General features: G+C 42.4%; 3 protein-coding genes across 3 annotated transcripts; 1 reads left to right on the forward strand and 2 right to left on the reverse strand.

Annotated features, from left to right (window-relative positions):
* Positions 1 to 2: 2 nt before the first annotated feature.
* Positions 3 to 4239, reverse strand: LOC112257959 (protein SMG8). Its single transcript, XM_024431931.2, has 4 exons — positions 2641 to 4239; positions 1940 to 2085; positions 896 to 1819; positions 3 to 610 (listed from the first exon to the last, which is right to left on the reverse strand). The coding sequence occupies exons 1-4, from the start codon at positions 4157 to 4159 to the stop codon at positions 404 to 406; spliced, it is 2796 nt and encodes a 931-aa protein (XP_024287699.1). The 5' UTR covers positions 4160 to 4239; the 3' UTR covers positions 3 to 403.
* Positions 4240 to 4284: 45 nt separating this feature from the next.
* LOC112259133 (proline-rich protein 11) lies at positions 4285 to 6695 on the reverse strand. Its single transcript, XM_042326883.1, has 7 exons — positions 6677 to 6695; positions 6362 to 6486; positions 6032 to 6121; positions 5776 to 5894; positions 5474 to 5533; positions 5254 to 5350; positions 4285 to 5157 (listed from the first exon to the last, which is right to left on the reverse strand). The coding sequence occupies exons 4-7, from the start codon at positions 5877 to 5879 to the stop codon at positions 5092 to 5094; spliced, it is 327 nt and encodes a 108-aa protein (XP_042182817.1). The 5' UTR covers positions 5880 to 5894; positions 6032 to 6121; positions 6362 to 6486; positions 6677 to 6695; the 3' UTR covers positions 4285 to 5091.
* Positions 6696 to 9323: 2628 nt separating this feature from the next.
* styxl1 (serine/threonine/tyrosine interacting-like 1) lies at positions 9324 to 13081 on the forward strand. Its single transcript, XM_024431932.2, has 9 exons — positions 9324 to 9585; positions 10689 to 10809; positions 10970 to 11031; positions 11185 to 11284; positions 11770 to 11903; positions 12050 to 12195; positions 12299 to 12396; positions 12512 to 12624; positions 12856 to 13081. The coding sequence occupies exons 2-9, from the start codon at positions 10707 to 10709 to the stop codon at positions 12985 to 12987; spliced, it is 888 nt and encodes a 295-aa protein (XP_024287700.1). The 5' UTR covers positions 9324 to 9585; positions 10689 to 10706; the 3' UTR covers positions 12988 to 13081.
* Positions 13082 to 18098: the final 5017 nt, after the last annotated feature.

The following is an 18098-nucleotide window of genomic DNA, read 5'->3' on the forward strand; positions in this document are numbered from 1 at the left end:
GATCAATAAAATGTCATTTATTCTCTCCTTAAAGGCCCAGTGCAGTCACAAACGTGATTTTCCAGTGTTTTATATAGATGGCCCTTTAAGTGTAAGAGAAAATACAGCCTGACAACCCTGTTAAAAAGATACCATGAATAACATAAGATCAGAGAACAAGATCTTAATTTGAAATATATCCAAGTGGAGACGCAGTTCTATGCAGATCAACACCTTTTTCCTTTTGAGATTGCCATTCATAATTAACTAACCCAGCACAATTCCATTTAACTCAAAATAGTATTTTAGGAGATGAAACAACACTACGCAAGAGAACACGGTCCAACTGACTCAAAGTCATTTTTAAACTAACCTTGCAAATAAGTGCGAGAGTCACATTGCGGTGCTATGGTGTGAGTAGAGATTACTGTGGAGGAAGAGGGCTGGCACGCAGGATGCCTCTGAGGACCTTGTAGCTGGCCAGGGGCTGGTTCTCTTTAGGTGGGTAGCATGGGCCACGGTCTGTGACATAGGAATAGGGGAAACGTAGGACCCACAGGCCATCGGAGGGCAGCACCAGCTCTGTCCGCTCGGGGTGGAACACTGGACATGGAGGGGGGCCGGGTTGGACCTAAGAACAAAAAGAAGAGGGGCAGCGTTTTACAGTTAACATTAATCAAGCATTACATCTCTCATTAATCAACAAAGGGACTATTTGCCAACACAAAATGCATCTCTACACAGCATATTGCTACACTAAGAACTCACAATGAGTTCAGTTGAAATTGTAATGACAGTTTAGCATAACAGCTTGTCTATCAAGATAGGTAAGTCAATTCCTCTCAAATATTCCTGGTGACAAACACCAGTTGATAGGGAAATGTATGTCAGGGAAATGTATGCCAGGTAAGTGTACCTGTGGGTTGAGTGTTATCTCCAAGGGGGCGTCAGGGACCACAATGTAGAGGCGCGCCAGCTGGGCGTAGTGGGTCTTTAGGCCACGCCCCTGGGCTGGAGAGGGAATGTACAGGGGCATGTCTGTGTTCAGGGCCCTGGTGGCTGGCTCTTTGGCCCCTCCAGGCCCCAGCACTTTCACCACTTTATCAGGTCCTGAGCTGAGGAAACGCCGGCCCCTACTGTCCTCGTACTCAAAGCCAACAAAGGCCCGGGCCACGTCATCCCGCCTGCGTCCCCGACCAAGGCCCCCTGCACTCCCTCGCTTCCCCGCCACGGTTTTGTTGGGGGCCGGCCAGGAGGAGGGTCCCCCATCCAAGGGCTCAGTTAAGCCCACCTCCTCTTCAGAGCGGGAGCGAATAACCACGTCCCAGGGCAGGAGGAAGGAGGAGCCAGGCAGGAAGCCTGGCTGCTCCAGGCCAGTGTGGGGGTTGTAGGTCTTAGCAGGGCCAAGCTTGACCAGCGACCAGCTGGAGAACTTAGGCAGCAGACCTTTGGAGCAGCCTGAGTGGAGCATGCCTGGAAGGTACTCCACAGTGGAGGCCTGGCGATCCACCAGGCTGGGCCTCTTCTCCTGGCCCTCACCGCCCCCTCCATCTCCATAAGGCCCTAGGCTGTCAGTGGACTGGCCCAGGCTGAGGGCCAGGCTGAGGCTGGTGCTCTCTCCGGGGGTGTGGGACACTGGGTGGGACGCTGGGATGCTCTCCTTTAGCCTCTCCCCCTCTGATGGCCCTGACCCAGGCTCTGACGGTGGGACTGGGACTGGGGCGGCCACCTCAGTGGGTCTGGGTGCTTCTTCACAGGCCGGGGCTGGGTCTGGGGTGCTTGGCTGGAAAACAGGAAAGTCGATCCTCTCCAGCTTCCCGCAGCATTTCTCCTCAAACATCTACAAGGCAACAGAGTGAGACAAAGTGTAAACAAGACTGAAGTACAATTGAATAGATTTTAAGAGATCATGTGGTTATACTGGTGTCCTCTGTAGAGATCGGTTAAAGCGGATACTAACTTGGTAGAAGTCGTAGTTGGCAGCTTGGATGTCAAAGGGGTCCTCACGAGGGGCTTGCTTCCAGCCACAGTTACACGAGCTAGTGGAACGCCCCCTGCTGTTGTGGTTGAGGATGGGCGGGTTGCGGTCCATCTCTGGCTTCTCATCTGCAGATGACAATGGCCTTTTATCAATTGATTTGCTCACCTCATGCATCCTCTCACAACCCAAAATAAATGTGTAACGTCATTAAAACAAATTAAGTTGTGCAAGATATTATATAGATAACAATAAGTAGCATATTGTTTTTTTAATATATATTTTTAAATGTGTGCATGTTTTTCTCCTCTGACAAAACAAACGCTGATTCAAAGGGGGTGTGGCAGATTTTAAAACTCTTCCGCGGTAAGATACATGACTATCCCCGATGAAAGGTGGATATCGAGGAGAGGCGGACACTTCCGTTTGCCTACTAACAAATTGACACACTCCTCGACCACTTATCAGTGTGTGTCACATCGGACAGCCTTTTGCCCAAACGAGAAAACCCCATAGAAGACAGTTTGCCATAATAAACACCACAATTCAACATTGATATTCTGAGGTACACTGACCGCCAACTCTGTTGATACCTGTTATGATACCTTTCATTTGTGTAATAAATACATATTTGAGAAATTATAGTAACAGTAGTATGCTCTGTACAGTGATTGAGGCTTTACCTGGCTGAGGCAGCAGGTGAAACTTGTGCACACAGTGTTGGTCTGTCAGACTGCGCTCTTCACATAACTGATGCCCATTACTCCAGAACTTGTAGCAGTCCTCATGCAACTGCAAGGCATAGCGCTGAAAAGCTACACCGCGTGCATGCTGGCTGTAGACCCGAAGTGCTTGTGTCAGTTGGTTTTTATGCACAGTGGTGGTATAGTTATGGGGAAGGTTAGACTGGTAGGCACTATGTGCCAGTGGCAGGGCTTTCTGGCAGCGGTTCTCAGAGAACTTGGCATCTGCGTCCAGGAAACCTTCCAAAAACTTAAGCTGACTCTGCACTTTGACGGCCAGCTCTGCAATTTCCTCCTCTGTGTTGGCTATCATGACCTGATGCAGCCTGTAGGCCACTTGTGCCCATTTGGAGTAGGTTGGCAGCTCAAAATGAGAAGGCTGCGGATTGCGACCAACGCTGTCATCAAAGCCTTTCTTGGTCAACACCAGTTCGACATGCTGCCAAAGGAACTCCTTCAGATTACAGTCTACTAGTTGCCCCCCTGAGAGGCTGCTGCTTTCTACATTGAAGGATGGTTGTCTTGCAGAGTGACGCATTTGTTGGTAGCGCCTGGGTCCAGACACCGAGGTGCTGGTGTCATTTTCCCTCAGGGCACAGTTGGAGCGCAGCTGCCCTAGCACGGCTGCCACTGGGTCCTCCTCTGGCCCAGGCACCACGTAAACAAACGCTTGGTTAGCAGGGACAGTGAATAAGCAATTACTGCTCTGGTTGGTGAGGACCCGACTTTTCCGGAAAATGCGATATATCTGGTCTTCCAATGCATGCTGGAGGCGTCTCCTTGGCGAGTGTTTCTTGGGCTTATCAGCATTTCCCCCAGAAGGGTCTGAACCATTTCCACCATAGCTTCGCAGGGCTCCATTCATCTGGAATACGAATAGCAGGCGAGGAGGACAGGGCCGGCAGTTCACCTTCCATTCTTTGGATATGATGGAATCCTTGATTGCAGCACGTAGTAGTGGCAGAACTTTCTGGCGAAGTGCATCCAGAGCACGGAACAATCGGTCATAGGTGACATCAAAACAGCATGTAGGATGGACCAGTAGCAGGACATGGCACAACGAGAATAGGTAAAGCAATGCTAAGCAATGCTGTTTATCCGCTCCTTTCCAGAATTCGTGCGCCTCCGAGTGTCCGACGCCCGTAGTCAAAGACTCACACGCCCACAAAAGCTGTCGGTTGTCACAAACTGAAGTAAGCACCAGATACAATACGCGGTTTTCTTGGCTGTAGTACGCCTGAATCAAGCTTCCACTGTTGTGATTGTCTGTCTCATCCAGTCCAAATAGTGGATAGATGTGCTTGTCCGCGAGCGTGTTGATTAGAAACTCTTTCGGTGATCCGGGTAGCATTGCAGTCTTACCGAATATACCAAGTACACAGAGACCTTCATCTTTGTATAATGGATCCTCTATTACTTCTGATTCTAGAAGCGCTCCCACACTCACGGGCAACGCCATTTTCTCCGCTCATATCATGGGGAAGATAAACAGCTGCGCACAAGGCCACTTTCCGTGAACACAAGTAAAATGTTCCGTATAGGAACCTTGTACTTCTGTGGTAGAAACAAGATACATTTTCTGTGTCACGTTTTACCCTTTCAGCAACCAAAACAGGTACATTTATTTTTGTTAATTTATTTGGTGTTTCCTAAACATGTCTAGGAAATCACAAATGAAGTTGTATTCTTATAAAACACAATATTGGTTCAAATACTTTTAAAAACAATGTGAGAAAAAAAATGAAAATCAAAAGATAATGCAAGAAGCTTTTTGGAAAAAGTAACGTGAAATAGCTCAAACATAGGGTCCCCAGTCAATGTGCAATTTCCAAACATAGACCCTCAGATACATTTACAACGGTTAAAATCAACTTCCTCATAGAAAATATTAAACTGAAACCACATTCAAACCAAGTGATGCTTCTCACTCATTCCAAGTAACAGATTGTTTCAACTACTGCCTTTTAAATCTCAGTATCGCTCACTTAACACCCTCCTTGGTTTCACTGTTCCAAGAAGCATGCAGTTGAGGCAGTGTTGATGTTGACCAAACTTGTTTGATACAGTGGGGTGGTCAAGGCTTTTACAGAAACTGCTTGCCTTTAGAACTTTTATGTCCTTTTAAAAATTGTGGTCCAAGACAAGTGTTTCCTCTTTTCATCCTCAATCTACCTAGCATTTAGTAACTCATTCAGCAATGGAAAAAGTATGAAATAACCCATTCAGCAGTGGAAACCAGAAAGTGCTAGAGAATGTGCATTGTGCCAATAGTTACATCTATAGCTTGCATACCGTCCTCATACAACACGGGAACTTTTCATCATGGCAGCTGCCTTTCCGTTACATATGAACTAGTCTCGGTGGACATCTGTGTATACATCATCAAATGTCTCAGTTTTGATCAAAGCTTTCGTTGAGATTCTTTGCCTTTGGAGACAGTCCTCGTGGTAAGGCACTCTGAGGGGATAAAGAACAATATAAGTGGTGACAAAGGGGACACACCTTTAAACCACACATGCATAAGACACATAGGCTCTGTAAAGAGTGATCTACCTGGAACTTGCGTCGCAGGGCCTGAGTCATGATGGGGGTGAGGCCAGTGCCCGTCTCCATATTCTCCTTATCAAACAGAGGAGTGCCACCAGGACTCCTAAAGAGTAGAGAGAAACACTTATAGTCAGACTCAGCTCTCACTTGATGATAGTCCTTTGACTTCCTGTTCAGGTAACACAAGAACCCCAGAATAAAGCACTTGAGTGTTGAAATGCATAACCTATTGATTTGAATCCTTTTCAGCTGTGTACGCAGATTCATAGGGCTTTTGGTAGGTGTTCTAGAGTGGGAAATAACATTTGATAATCTCCACAATAACACAAAATAAATCCAATCAAGAAAACAAATGTTTCAAAAACTGTTCTTCAACCCTGGTGTGCAGGCTTTTGTTCCAGGCCTGATAAACCTTATTAAATTATCATAACTGGCCTGGGGAAAAAAGCCTGGACAACATGTGGTGGGTAACCAGGACCATGATGGAGAACAAATGGCAGCCAATTAAGAAATATGGGATAGGTTTACCTGCCAAAGCTAAGGCTTTTGAGAAGTTTAGGGGGCAGTTGGCAGTGGGATTGTTTCAGACGGACATTCTGCAGGTCTGCCACAGTGACCAGAGGGGCATGCATCTTCTCTGGAGTTCTCTGAAATAAAAGACAGGACATGCAAGAAAGAGTCAGGCACATTACTGCATGCTATGTGGGAGTGTCCTGTGGAGCTTCCATTTTGTACAGGTGGAAGCAGAAATGACTGAGTATGCTAAGGTATATGCATTGCTTACCTTTGATTTCACACTGCTGACAATAACCTTTCTCAGTTTAACAGCCTGTAAATCCCTGAGGGTCACAGCCACCAGTATGTCCTGCTTCTCCTTAGTGACAAGAGGTCAGATCATAGGAGAGAATACATTTTACATTTGAGTAATTTAGGAGACACTCTTATACAGAATGACTTACGGTAGTGAGTGCATACAGTACATTTTCGCACTCGTCCAGTGTGGAATTGAACCCACAACCCTAGCGATGCAAGCACCATGATCTACCAACTGAACCACACGGGACAGAAATCTATGACCACCAAATAAAAAAATGATGAGTTATTAAATTCTTACCTGTTGAGTATTGGAAGCCACTCTTTTTTTAGGGATGTAGGGTTGCAGAAAAGTGTTGGATGTAGGAGGAAGTGGTGGTGGTGGTGGTGTGAGAGCAGGGAGAGGGTCCACACTGGAGCCACAGCCTAATGGAAAAGGGTAGGAGGAAACATTAGACAGACTAAACTACCAGCAACAGTCCCATGGCAGTGGCATCCAGTCTTACCACCCTGCTGAAACAAGATAAGCTTTGGTGATGTAGTACTGCATGTGGCTTTTTGTCACATGATCATACCATGAGGTATGTTCAGATGAGTGTAATGGTTGGTGTCTCACCTGAAGAGCAGAATGCAAGGCACCCATCTCCCTCTGCATCTCAGCCATTTGATTCTGGAGGGTCTCTATTTGTTTGGCATACCCCCACCAGAATATTTGTTTTTCAAAAATCCAGCAAATGACTGCAATAGATACATGAAAGTAGAAATTGGGTCAGTGTAACTGACATAGAGGCAAATGTTTGGGAATGAAATCTAACATAACATTTTCCCTCAACCAAAACAGCCCTGTTAGAAACATAGCCTTGCTGTAGAAATAGTAATAGTAACATACAACTGTATGTATGTATGTATGTATGTAAACATAATTTATGTATGAACTAAAATGTTGCAGTGATGACAGCCATAGATTGACTCACTGTGTCGTTACAGGTGTGATGATGGGCTCTTGTGTTTCCTGAAGCCTTTTACTCATAACAGCCCAGCGTCTGCTGCTGGTCCTCTTCTTTCTTTGTCGCAGGAAGACTTTGCTTGGTCCCTAAAGGCACAGTGAAGAGAGTAGGATTCAGTTACATTTCAAAATATGTATGGGTTAGTGCACAAGTTTCTTATTTATACTGAACATAAATATAAATGCAACAATGTAAGTGTTTCATGAGCTGAAAAAAATATCATTATGTAACAGTTTTGTTTCCGTCCCTCTCATTGTCCCTACCTGGGCTTGAACCAGGGACCCTCTGCACACAGCAACAACAGTCACCCTCGAAGCATCTTTACTCATCGCTCCATAAAAGCCATGGCCCTTGCAGAACAAGGGAAACAACTACTACAAGGTCTCAGAGAGAGTGACATCACCAACTTGAAACGCTATTAGTGAGCACCCCGCTAACTAGCTAACCATTTCACACCGGTTACACTTACACATGTGCACTTTGTGCTGGGGACAATAAAAGGCCACTCAAAATGTGCAGTTTTGTCACAACACAATTTGACAGATGTCTGAAGATTTGAAGGAGCGGGCAAATGGCATGCTGACTGCAGGAATGTCCACCAGAGCTGTTGCCAGAGAATTTAATGTTAATTTCTCTACCATAAGCCACCAACATCGTTTTAGAGAATTTGGCAGTACGTCCAACCGGCCTCACAACTGCAGACCACGTGTAACCACGCCAACCCAGGACCTCCACATCCGACTTCTTCAGGACCAACGCTATCATCTAAGACCAGCCACCCGGACAGCTGATGAAACTGAGGAGTATTTATGTCTGTAATAAAGCTCTTTTGTGGGGGAAAAAACGAATTCTGATTGGCTGGGCCTGGCTCCCAAGTGGGTGGGCCTATGCCCTCCCAGGTCTACCCTTGGCTGTGCCCCTGCCCAGTCATGTGAAATCCATAGATTAGGGCCTAATGAATTAATTTAAATTGACAGATTTACTTATATGAACTGTACCTCGGTAAAATCGTTAATTGTTGCATTTATATTTTTGTTCAGTATATTTTACACACCAAACTTAAATTCACACACACTTGTAATGTTGTGGGTGCAACACACACACTTTTAATGTTTTGGCTGCCATGGTATTTGGGCAAGATCTAATTTTACAAACTAACGTTAGCCAGCCATGTTTTCTTTAGGCAGCCTATAACCTAGGTCCAATAATTGAGTATCTTAATTGTAAACCACAACTCGCTAACCTAACAACTACAAACAGACTTGCCTAGTTATATAAAAGAGTTATATATATATATAATGTTTTTTTATATTTTTTTAAACAGGCTAGCCGATTAAACTCAACTCCACGATTTGCGATGCAGTTGATTGGCGACTAGTGTGGACAGACAATAGCTCCGACGTCACACACAATTCCGTTTTTGTTAAAAACTACATGGTTCAGCACCCGAAGAATAGCCGCAATTACACACAACATTGTTGATTTTATGTGACGTCGGCGCTCCAGTGCGCCCATACTAGTCACAGCTCAACTCCATCGTAAATCGTGGAGTTTAGTCGGTTACAAGCAGGCTGGACTAACTGCTTTTTTTATACCTACATCTACAAAACTGTTTTAAAGAATCAATATAAACTGTCAACACATTCTGCTTCATCAGCCAAACGAATGCATAGCTATACAAATTAGTTTTGCTGCCAGCAGAGCTTTTGCAACACATAATGCTAGCTAGCTAACGTTATTCGTGGCGGTAGTTTAATCCAGATGTCTCATATTTTTGGGCTATTCACGCAAATGACATTTATATCTGACGTTACATACCCATGATCCAGCCATAAAACCGTATTCAAACTAGAGAATACAAAATATATGTGTACAATCTTTGCTCATAAACAACAAGCAAAGATTTTCAAAATATAGTAATAAATTCGCTTCAACAAATCAGGAAACGTATTACAAACAGCTGGATGAAGACGTACGTGGATAGGCTACTGAATACGGATGCGTTCGTAAATTCCCTCTGACAATCTGCTCCGATTTCTGAGCGCTCTCGTCTGAGTGTGCGAGAGCGCAGAATACAATAACTGATGAATTTACGAACGCTCAACACCCGTTGAATACGGACGGTTTCAGTAAACGTCAGCAAAAGGGGTAATTAAATTGTTGCCAACAGCATGGTTACAGCCATCAATGCTCTGGATAACATGAAAACACTCTAACCAGCTCTGCTAGGGCGAGTAAAATGGTCATAGTGCGATTTTTCTGAAATTGTAAAGATAGGCAGAGTGAATTTACGAACGCACCCGAACACATCCCAACAACGTAGATAGAATGTCCAATCACAGATTAGTACTGTACAGCCAACCGCAATGCCCGTTATTGTGTTACCGAGCAACAAAACCTAAACAGACATTTCCTTCATATTACGTGTGTTTTGCTCAGATTATGTTTCAGAAATGTTGTAGCTAAGCGCCTTTGGTTCGTTACCTTGAGTGGAAAAAGTCATTTTCATTTAAACCAGGTAATATTTTTGCCCTAACCCTAACTACCTGCAGGTTTTTACTAGCAACATCAGTGAATTAGTTAGTCAAGCATCTGTTGTTAGCAGAAACCATACGATATCTTATTAAATTACTAGATGGGCTATGTCATAAACCCTCAAAGTTCCAGAATGGGGTACAAATGGGAGTCATATTGCTATGGTCAGGGAAAATCCCAAAGTAGTCTAATTGGAATGATTGGCAGTAGATACATAATCCTGATTATACTTATACAGGAAAATAAAAGTAAGGCATGTGATGCATCATAAATTGTCAATCTAAAATATTGTCATATAACTATAAATACAGTTTATAGGGGTTTTATACCAATTGTATTTATAAATAGCATCTAAAATATATGTAAACATACCATAAATGTCTACATTTTTGTTTTCTTGGAAATCTGTGAGTTCATTGTCATGGGTTGTATGTTTAGTCACAATATTGTTTCGAACGTTCATTTTGAAAAAATATGTATTGGAAAGCTGTGAGTGCTTTTATATGATACAATATCAATACTTGTTGCATATACAACTTGTATCTAAATCCTATTGTCAACTGATTACAGCCAGTGAATGGCTGTATGGCTGCATTGTTTGATTGGAATGTTGGCATATTGGCAGTTAATTTGAAAAATGTATTGAATCATTAATCCCTCTAAAACTGTCTGGCTAGCTAGCTAACAAACATACAGTGCAGATCAATCATTCAAATTCATTATTTTACACAATATCTTATCACAGCACTAGTTGACCAACTCCCTGACCAAAATGGATGACCTTCATCCTATCATAAAATTGTTCATGGCCATTCTAGTTTTCTAATTCCTAATTCATATATGGCAGAGACAAACATTAGGCTCAGTATTTTTTGTGCTAACTAGAGTTCTCTACGATTTCTGATGTTCGTTTGCAAACTCGACTAACTAGCTGCAGAAATATGTTGATGTTCGGCGAAAACAAATATGTGTATTCTTCACAAGTTAGTATTTGAAGCATGAGGTGAACGAGCTAATGTTAGCTAACTAGCTAGTAACTATGTAGTCCAATGCAGGGTTTTCAAAACACTGACTTTTTATTTTCAGGTTGTCAGGTTTCCTACAATGGCTGGAACAACCTTTTGTGAGGCGTCTGAGCTTTACAACATTCTCAACCAGTACACTCGGCTGTCCAGACTGGCAGAGTTCAACTTCCTCTGTTTGATTGGTAAGAGCCAGGTAGGGGCAGACAGTCATATCAGTTCAACACGATTAAAACAAATCTATTGTGTTGATAAACGTTACTTATTTCTAAGATTCAGTCCAATATAATACACTCAAAGTTGCCTATTATGAAAAGTGGACAAATGGTTATGCTGTTTCCTCAGATGCTCGTGCTAAAGGACAGTACAATGCCAGCCATATCATTACTGCCAGAAATGCAAAATGGGTATGCGTGTCAAATCAGTTATTAACACATTACAACACTAGCTCATCCCACCTTAGGATGACAATACTGTGCCTCAATTATTTTGCCATTTTGAAATACACGTTGCAATGTTCGGCAGTGTAATAAGTAAGATGTCATTGTTTTACTCTGCAGGACTCTAAAGGCAAACTCATTATGCCTGTAGGCGTGGAGGTGGAGAGTATGAGGTATATTGTGGTTTATGACAGCAGCACCAGTTCTTTACAAGGTTCAGGTGAGCTGAACATCACCAGCCTGGTCACTGACAATTTTTTAATGAACCTTTATTTAACTAGGAAAGTTCATTAAAAACAAATTCTTATTTACAATGAAGGCCTACCCTGGCCAAACCCTAACCCGGGCAACTGTTTTTGATTGAATTGTCAATGATTGAATGAACCAGTCAATAACATTCGATCCATGATATCCCATTTGGGCGATTTAATTTAAAAAAATGTATTTAACTAGGCAAGTCAGTTAAAAACAAATTCTTATTTACAATGACGGCCTACCCTGGCCAAACCCTAACGACACTGGGCCAATTGTGCGCTGCCCTATGGAACTCCCAATCAAGGCCAGTTGTGATACAGCCTGGAATCAAACCAGGGTCTGTAGTGATGTCTCTAGCACTGAGATGCAGTGCCTTAGACCGCTGCGCCACTCGGGAGCCTGAGTGGGGTAAGAATGGTTTGTAGTTATTCTGTGTGTGTGTGTTTGTAGCTGAGGCTATTGAGTGCGCTGAGGCCCTGACAAAATCAAGCCACTATCCTGTCCAGATTCTGAAAGGAGGCTATCAGAGGTTCTCAGCCTTTTATCCTTTCTTCAGGACACAGAAAATCCTTTACACCATAAAGGTAACGCCTCCATTGCGTCAAACCTTTGCTAAATATTGTGAGAGCCTGTTGAGAAAAAGAAAAACATACTCAGGTGATAAGACTATTTCAATGTGCTGATTTACATAGATTGTGCTGCTGTCTGTTTCATTATTGTGACTTTGTAGGAATTGGAGAGCTTGAGGCCTTATCCAGTGGAGCTCTTGCCAGGTCAACTCTACATGGGCAATTACAAGCAGGCCATCAATCCCCATGTCCTAAAAGATCTGAAACTGAGCGCCCTTGTCAATGTCTCTGAAGACAGTTGTCACATGTGCGTGAGGACTCATATTTACATGTCAAAGTAGCAGGTACTATGGATGATTGTTCATAAAAAATATTATGTTTGAATACAACTTTTTTCTTTTTGAAATTAGGTTTGAAAAAGAAAACCACACCATCCTTCACATAAATGTGTCAGATTCAGTGGAGGTTGATCTGTACTCCAGTTTTGAGAGGATTTGTGTTTTTATTGGTGAGCTGAATGTGTTTTTTTCCACTTTTTTTAGATGTTACTTGTTATTACTTGTTGTTACTATTTGTTTATTAATATAATGTTTATTATCGTGTTGCAAATGTTTCCCTTTTAGCCTCTCGTCTCAACACTGGATCTGCAGTTTTGATCTTTTCAAGTCATGGAATAAGCCGCTGTAGTGCTGCGGCCATGGCTTTTCTTTTGCACCACTTGAAATATACACTGGGGGCAAGTTATGTTTATGTACTTTACGGTCTTCTTTGGAATGTGTAATAGAAATAGAAGAAGTTCAGGCTGTTCCAGTTCCTGTTTTTGGAATCTGAAAAAATGTTTGGCTTAGTAATGAAAATACTGCGTGTTTACTGTATAAGATTTTGTTGCTGAATTTGGTGAGCTGCTAATTTTTCTGTTATTCCTCCCACTCCATTATGATATCGATGGCACTTTTTTTCACTGAAGGAGGTCTGGGAGCATGTCCTGCAATGTAAAACGAACATGAGGCCAAACCGAGGGTTTGTACAACAGCTGTCCGACTGGGAGCTGCACACACTGGGTAGAAGAATCACTGATATTGCAGAGCCCCGCTATTGAGATGATGGATAATAGTTCATTTCAATGAGTCTAGAAGAGCCCTGTAATTCACTGGGACTATAACTACCCAATGCAAATAAAAAAAATACATGGATATTTTTGTCATGAAGTTGTCTACCTTCATTATATGGGCCTTCTTGGGTGGTTGATAACATTTGTATGCACTGAGCACCAACTTCTTCTGACAAATATTTGAAGTATGCTCATACACACACACACTTATGTGGTACTAAGAACCAGCATGCAAGCGTCGCTTGTCAGGCCATTGCTGGTGAGGCTTACTGATCACAATTTCATTGTCAGATATTCACTTACCGTATGTATTGTAATACCATACTTTCTGAAATTTCAGGGATCATCTAAAAACACATACACATTGATACGTTTGCCCTGCTGATATTCTGGAATGATAGGTCCTGAGAATTTTATTGGAATGATGAATGATAGAAGGACAATGTTTCTTCTTGCAAGTGTCAATTTTTCAGGATTATGCAATCAATGTAATGAAAAGAACGGGATACACCATGATCTAAAAATACATACACTATATATATATATATATATATATATATATATATATATATATATATATATATATATATATATAAAAGTATGTGGACACCCCTTCAAATTAGTGGATTCTGCTATTTCAGCCACACCTGTTGCTGACGGGTGTATAAAATTGAGCACACAGCTATGCAATCTCCATAAACAAACATTGGCAGGAGAATGGCCTTACTGAAAAGCTCAGTGACTTTCAAAGTGGCACATTCATAGGATGCCACCTTTCCAACAAATCAGCGGTCCCGTTCTGTGAGCTTGTGTGGCCTACCACTTTGCGGCTGAGCCGATGTTTTCCCCTATAAGTTTTCACTTCGCCATAACAGCACTTAGTTGCCTGGGGCAGGTCTAGCAGGGCAGGGAAAAAAATAGCTAACACTTAATAACAAGGATTCCGAAATCATTGCTAAGAATAATGAAAATGACTGCAGTTTCTACTGGTCATTGTTTTCAAGCTGGTTGTATTGGCGCTAGCTAGGTACCAAGCTAAAGCTAGCTACCCCAGAAGTTGCGGTAGAACAAATGATGCTTTATTACCAATGCGGTATTGTAAACACGTCGTTCATGGCCGGTGTTTGCTTGTTTGCAGACTGTTTTGTACAGCTTTGACAGTGCTACTGTATCTTTTTTGACACGCAAAGGCCCAAACGGCATTACATAGTATGTATGTCGTGAAGCTAATAGCAGTGACGCTATTACTGTGTAACTCCAGTAGGGCAACATCTGAAAAATAGCGCTCTTGGTAGTGTCCCACTGCTCGACCAGTCAGCGAAAGCCAACATCACCCACGACAGAGAACAGTTGATTGTCAGGGGCAATGAATTCCATTATCTTGGCTTGGATTTTGCCTTTGAGTTGTCTTGCTGAAATGTTCTTACCCTTTCAAATGACTGCTCCACTTGTTGACAGCTTGATCCACACAGCATACATTGTGGGCTAGGTTATGAATGCTGTGTTGCACGTGTAGCGCAAAGTTTTACGTGGCGTCATTACGTCATGTAACTACAGTTGAAGTCGGAAGTTTACATACACCTTAGCCAAATACATTTAAACTCAGTTTTTCACAATTCCTGACATTTAATCCTAGTAAAAAGTTTACATACACTTAATTAGTATTTGGTAGCATTGCCTTTAAATCGTTTAACTTGAGTCAAACGTTTTGGGTAGCCTTCCACAAGCTTCCCACAAAATGTTGGGTGAATTTTGGCCCATTCCTCCTGACAGAGCTGGCGTAACTGAGTCAGGTTTGTAGTCCTCCTTGCTCGCACACGCTTTTTCAGTTCTGCCCACAGGTTTTCTATAGGATTGAGGTCAGGGCTTTGTGATGGCCACTCCAATATCTTGACTTTGTTGTCCTGAAGCCATTTTGCCACAACTTTGGAAGTATGCTTGGGGTCATTGTCCATTTGGAAGACCCATTTACAACCAAGCATTAACTTCCTGACTGATGTCTTGAGATGTTGCTTCAATATATCCACATAATTTTCCTTCCTCAAGATCCATCTATTTTGTGAAGTGCTGCAGCAAAGCACCCCCACAACATGATGCTGCCACCCCCGTGATTCACGATTGGGATGGTGTTCTTCTGCTTGCAAACATCCCCTTTTTCCTCCAAACATAATGATCGTTATGGCCAAACAGTTTATTTTTGTTTCATCAGACCAGAGGACATTCTCCAAAAAGTACGATATTTGTCCCCATGTGCAGTTGCAAACAGTAGTCTGGCTTTTTTATGGCGGTTTATGAGCAGTGGCTTCTTTCTTGCTGAGTGGCCTTTCAGGTTATGTCGATGTATGACTCGTTTCACTGTGGATATAGATACATTTGTACGTTCATTTTTCAAATTTTTACCTTTATTTAACTAGGCAAGTACAAATTCTTATTTTCAATGACGGCCTAGGAACAGTGGGTTAACTGCCTGTTCAGGGTCAGAACGACAGATTTGTACCTTGCGACCTTCCGGTTACTAGTCCAACGCTCTAACCACTAGGCTACCCTGCCGCCCCAACCACTAGGCTACCCAGCCGCTCATCTCTAGGAGACAGAACGTGTCTCCTTCCTGAGCGGTATGATGGCTGCGTGGTCCCATGATGTTTAGTTGCGTACTATTGCTTGTACAAACGAACGTGGTACCTTCAGGCATTTGGAAATAGCTCCCTAGGATGAACCAGACTTGTGGTCTACAATTTCTTTTAGGTCTTGGCTGATTTTTTGACTTTCCCATGTCAAGCAAGAGACTGAGTTTGAAGGTAGGCCTTGAAATTCTTCCACATGAACACCAACGGACTAAAAAAATGGTTAATTAGCCTTTCAGAAGCTTCTAAAGCCATGACATAACTTGGAAAATTCCAGAAAATTAAAGGCACAGTCAACTTAGTGTATGTAAACTTCTGACCCACTGGAATTGTGAATTATAAGCTAAATCTGTAAACAATTGCTGGAAAAAGTAGATGTCCTAACACTATAGTTTGTTAACAAGAAATTGTGGAGTGGATGAAAAACAAGTTTTAATGACTCCAACCTAAGTGTATGTAAACTTCAACTGTATGTTATAAAGGTGTGCATGGAAGTGTCACGATCGTCGTAAAGGGGAGACCAAAGCGCAGCGTGATTAGAATACATTATTTTATTGAAGGAAGAACACGAACAGTTAAACAAAGACAACAAAACGAACATGACGCCATGACCAACGAGTGCAGACACAGGCAACTTCACATAGACAATAACCCACAAACCACAATACAGACTACCTAAATATGGTTCCCAATCAGAGACAACGACAAACACCTGCCCCTTATTGAGAACCATATCAGGCCAAAAGACATAGAAACTGACAAAATAGACATGCAACATAGAATGCCCACTCATATCACACGCTGACCAAACAAAACATAGAAACAAACAACGCAAATAATGGTCAGAGTGTGACAGGAAGACTTCGGCCCATACCGATGCTGACATTTTTAGCTAATATCAGCCGATCCCGATATGTTCACTGATTATATCGTGCCTCCCTAGTTTTAAATATACTTAAGTGTCAAAAGTAAATGTAATTGCTAAAATATACTTAAGTATCAAAAGTAAAAGTATAAATAATTTCAAATTCCTTATATTAAGCAAACCAAACTGTACCATTTTAATTCTTCTTTTTTTCCCCGGATAGCCAGGGGCACGCTCCAACACTCAGATATCATTTACAAACTAAACATGTGCTTGGTGAGTCCACCAGATCAAGGGCAGTAGGGATGACCAGGGATGTTCTCTTGATAAGTGTGTGAATTAGAGCATTTTCCTCTCCTTGTCACACCCTGATCTGTTTCACCTGTCTTTGTGATTGTCTCCACCCCCCTCCAGGTGTCGCCATCTTCCCAATTATCCCCTGTGTATTTATACCAGTGTTATCTGTTTGTCTGTTGACAGTTTGTCTTAATGAGGCTATCATTATGCAAAACAAATGACACTAGTAAACGTTTTAATAGAAATGTAAATTCAAATGGGATTGACCTGAAACCTGGGGAGAAAAAGAATAGTGTCACTATTAATACACTACCATTCTATTGTGTTTTCTGTGCAAAATAGGTTTTGTCCAGTTTCTCCAGTACTATTACCAGAGTGGCTGTCTGTACAGACGTCGAGCCCTGGGAGAGAGTCACAACATGGATTTGACAGTTGGTGAGAGAGAAGTCACACATCGTTGTGTGTCATCATGACTACTCACTGATCACGTGTTTAAGAGGAACATGACCAAAATGACAAAAAACGCGTCCTCCTCCATCACTCCTCATTGACCTGATATCAGGGGCGTCATCAACACATAGATTGCAGCTGTATACATAGTACATATTTACTGGTATAGTATAGTACATGTTTATTATATATATATTACATATATTTATTGATGTAAACAAACATTCCTCCACCTCAGAGGGTTTCCTTTCGTGGATGTGGCGAGGCCTGACCTTCCTTCTACCCTTCCGTCATAGTCCATCCTTCTCTCAGCAATTTAGGGTATTGAAAGTACCAAAGTTATTTCTGGATATTGACGTCACTGCACTTGTTTGCCTTGCGCAAGAGGGAGTGCGACACCACTGTTTTCTGTGTTTGTACTTCTGGCAGCTCTACAATGGCCTAACACTGTTCAGGATGGCCCAGCTCCTAGAGTGTAGAGAGTGACATGTCAGTGCATTTCACAGATGCTCTTTTCATTTCACAGATAAAATCAATGAACTTGGCAACCACCTTTATTGACAATGCCAATATTGTGTCAAGCTCCTTATGTGGCTCATGTATTTTGTTGCCAGCCAAATTGAAAGTAAACATTTGTTACTTTATTCCTAACCTGTCCTCCCCACCCTCCAGGTTTTCATGTGTGGCTGCTCCTACCTCGTGTTTTTCATGGGAACTTTTCCACCACACTTGGTGTGGTCTACCATAAGTACATCCACAACCAAGACACGTCCAAGAGCCTATAAGACTGGAAGAGAAAGATAACTGGACATTGTTACGAACCCAACTATTTATTCAAAATAATATGTACCAAAGGTGTTTTA

This window comes from Oncorhynchus tshawytscha, linkage group LG09, assembly GCF_018296145.1.
Source record: "Oncorhynchus tshawytscha isolate Ot180627B linkage group LG09, Otsh_v2.0, whole genome shotgun sequence".
Lineage (NCBI taxonomy): Eukaryota > Metazoa > Chordata > Actinopteri > Salmoniformes > Salmonidae > Oncorhynchus > Oncorhynchus tshawytscha.

Coding starts and splice junctions, on each gene's coding strand:
- LOC112257959 (XM_024431931.2), bottom strand. CDS start 4,159: ATGGCGTTGCCCGTGAGTGTGGGAGCGCTTCTAGAATCAGAAGTAATA. Junction 2,086..2,640: donor TCACCTGCTGCCTCAGCCAG/GTAAAGCCTCAA, acceptor TGTCATCTGCAG/ATGAGAAGCCAGAGATGGAC. Junction 1,820..1,939: donor CCAACTACGACTTCTACCAA/GTTAGTATCCGC, acceptor GTTGCCTTGTAG/ATGTTTGAGGAGAAATGCTG.
- LOC112259133 (XM_042326883.1), bottom strand. CDS start 5,879: ATGCATGCCCCTCTGGTCACTGTGGCAGACCTGCAGAATGTCCGTCTG. Junction 5,534..5,775: donor AAAAGCCTTAGCTTTGGCAG/GTAAACCTATCC, acceptor TTCCCACTCTAG/AACACCTACCAAAAGCCCTA. Junction 5,351..5,473: donor AAAAGGATTCAAATCAATAG/GTTATGCATTTC, acceptor TCTACTCTTTAG/GAGTCCTGGTGGCACTCCTC.
- styxl1 (XM_024431932.2), top strand. CDS start 10,707: ATGGCTGGAACAACCTTTTGTGAGGCGTCTGAGCTTTACAACATTCTC. Junction 12,196..12,298: donor TCTGAAGACAGTTGTCACAT/GTGCGTGAGGAC, acceptor TTTTGAAATTAG/GTTTGAAAAAGAAAACCACA. Junction 12,397..12,511: donor GAGGATTTGTGTTTTTATTG/GTGAGCTGAATG, acceptor TTTCCCTTTTAG/CCTCTCGTCTCAACACTGGA.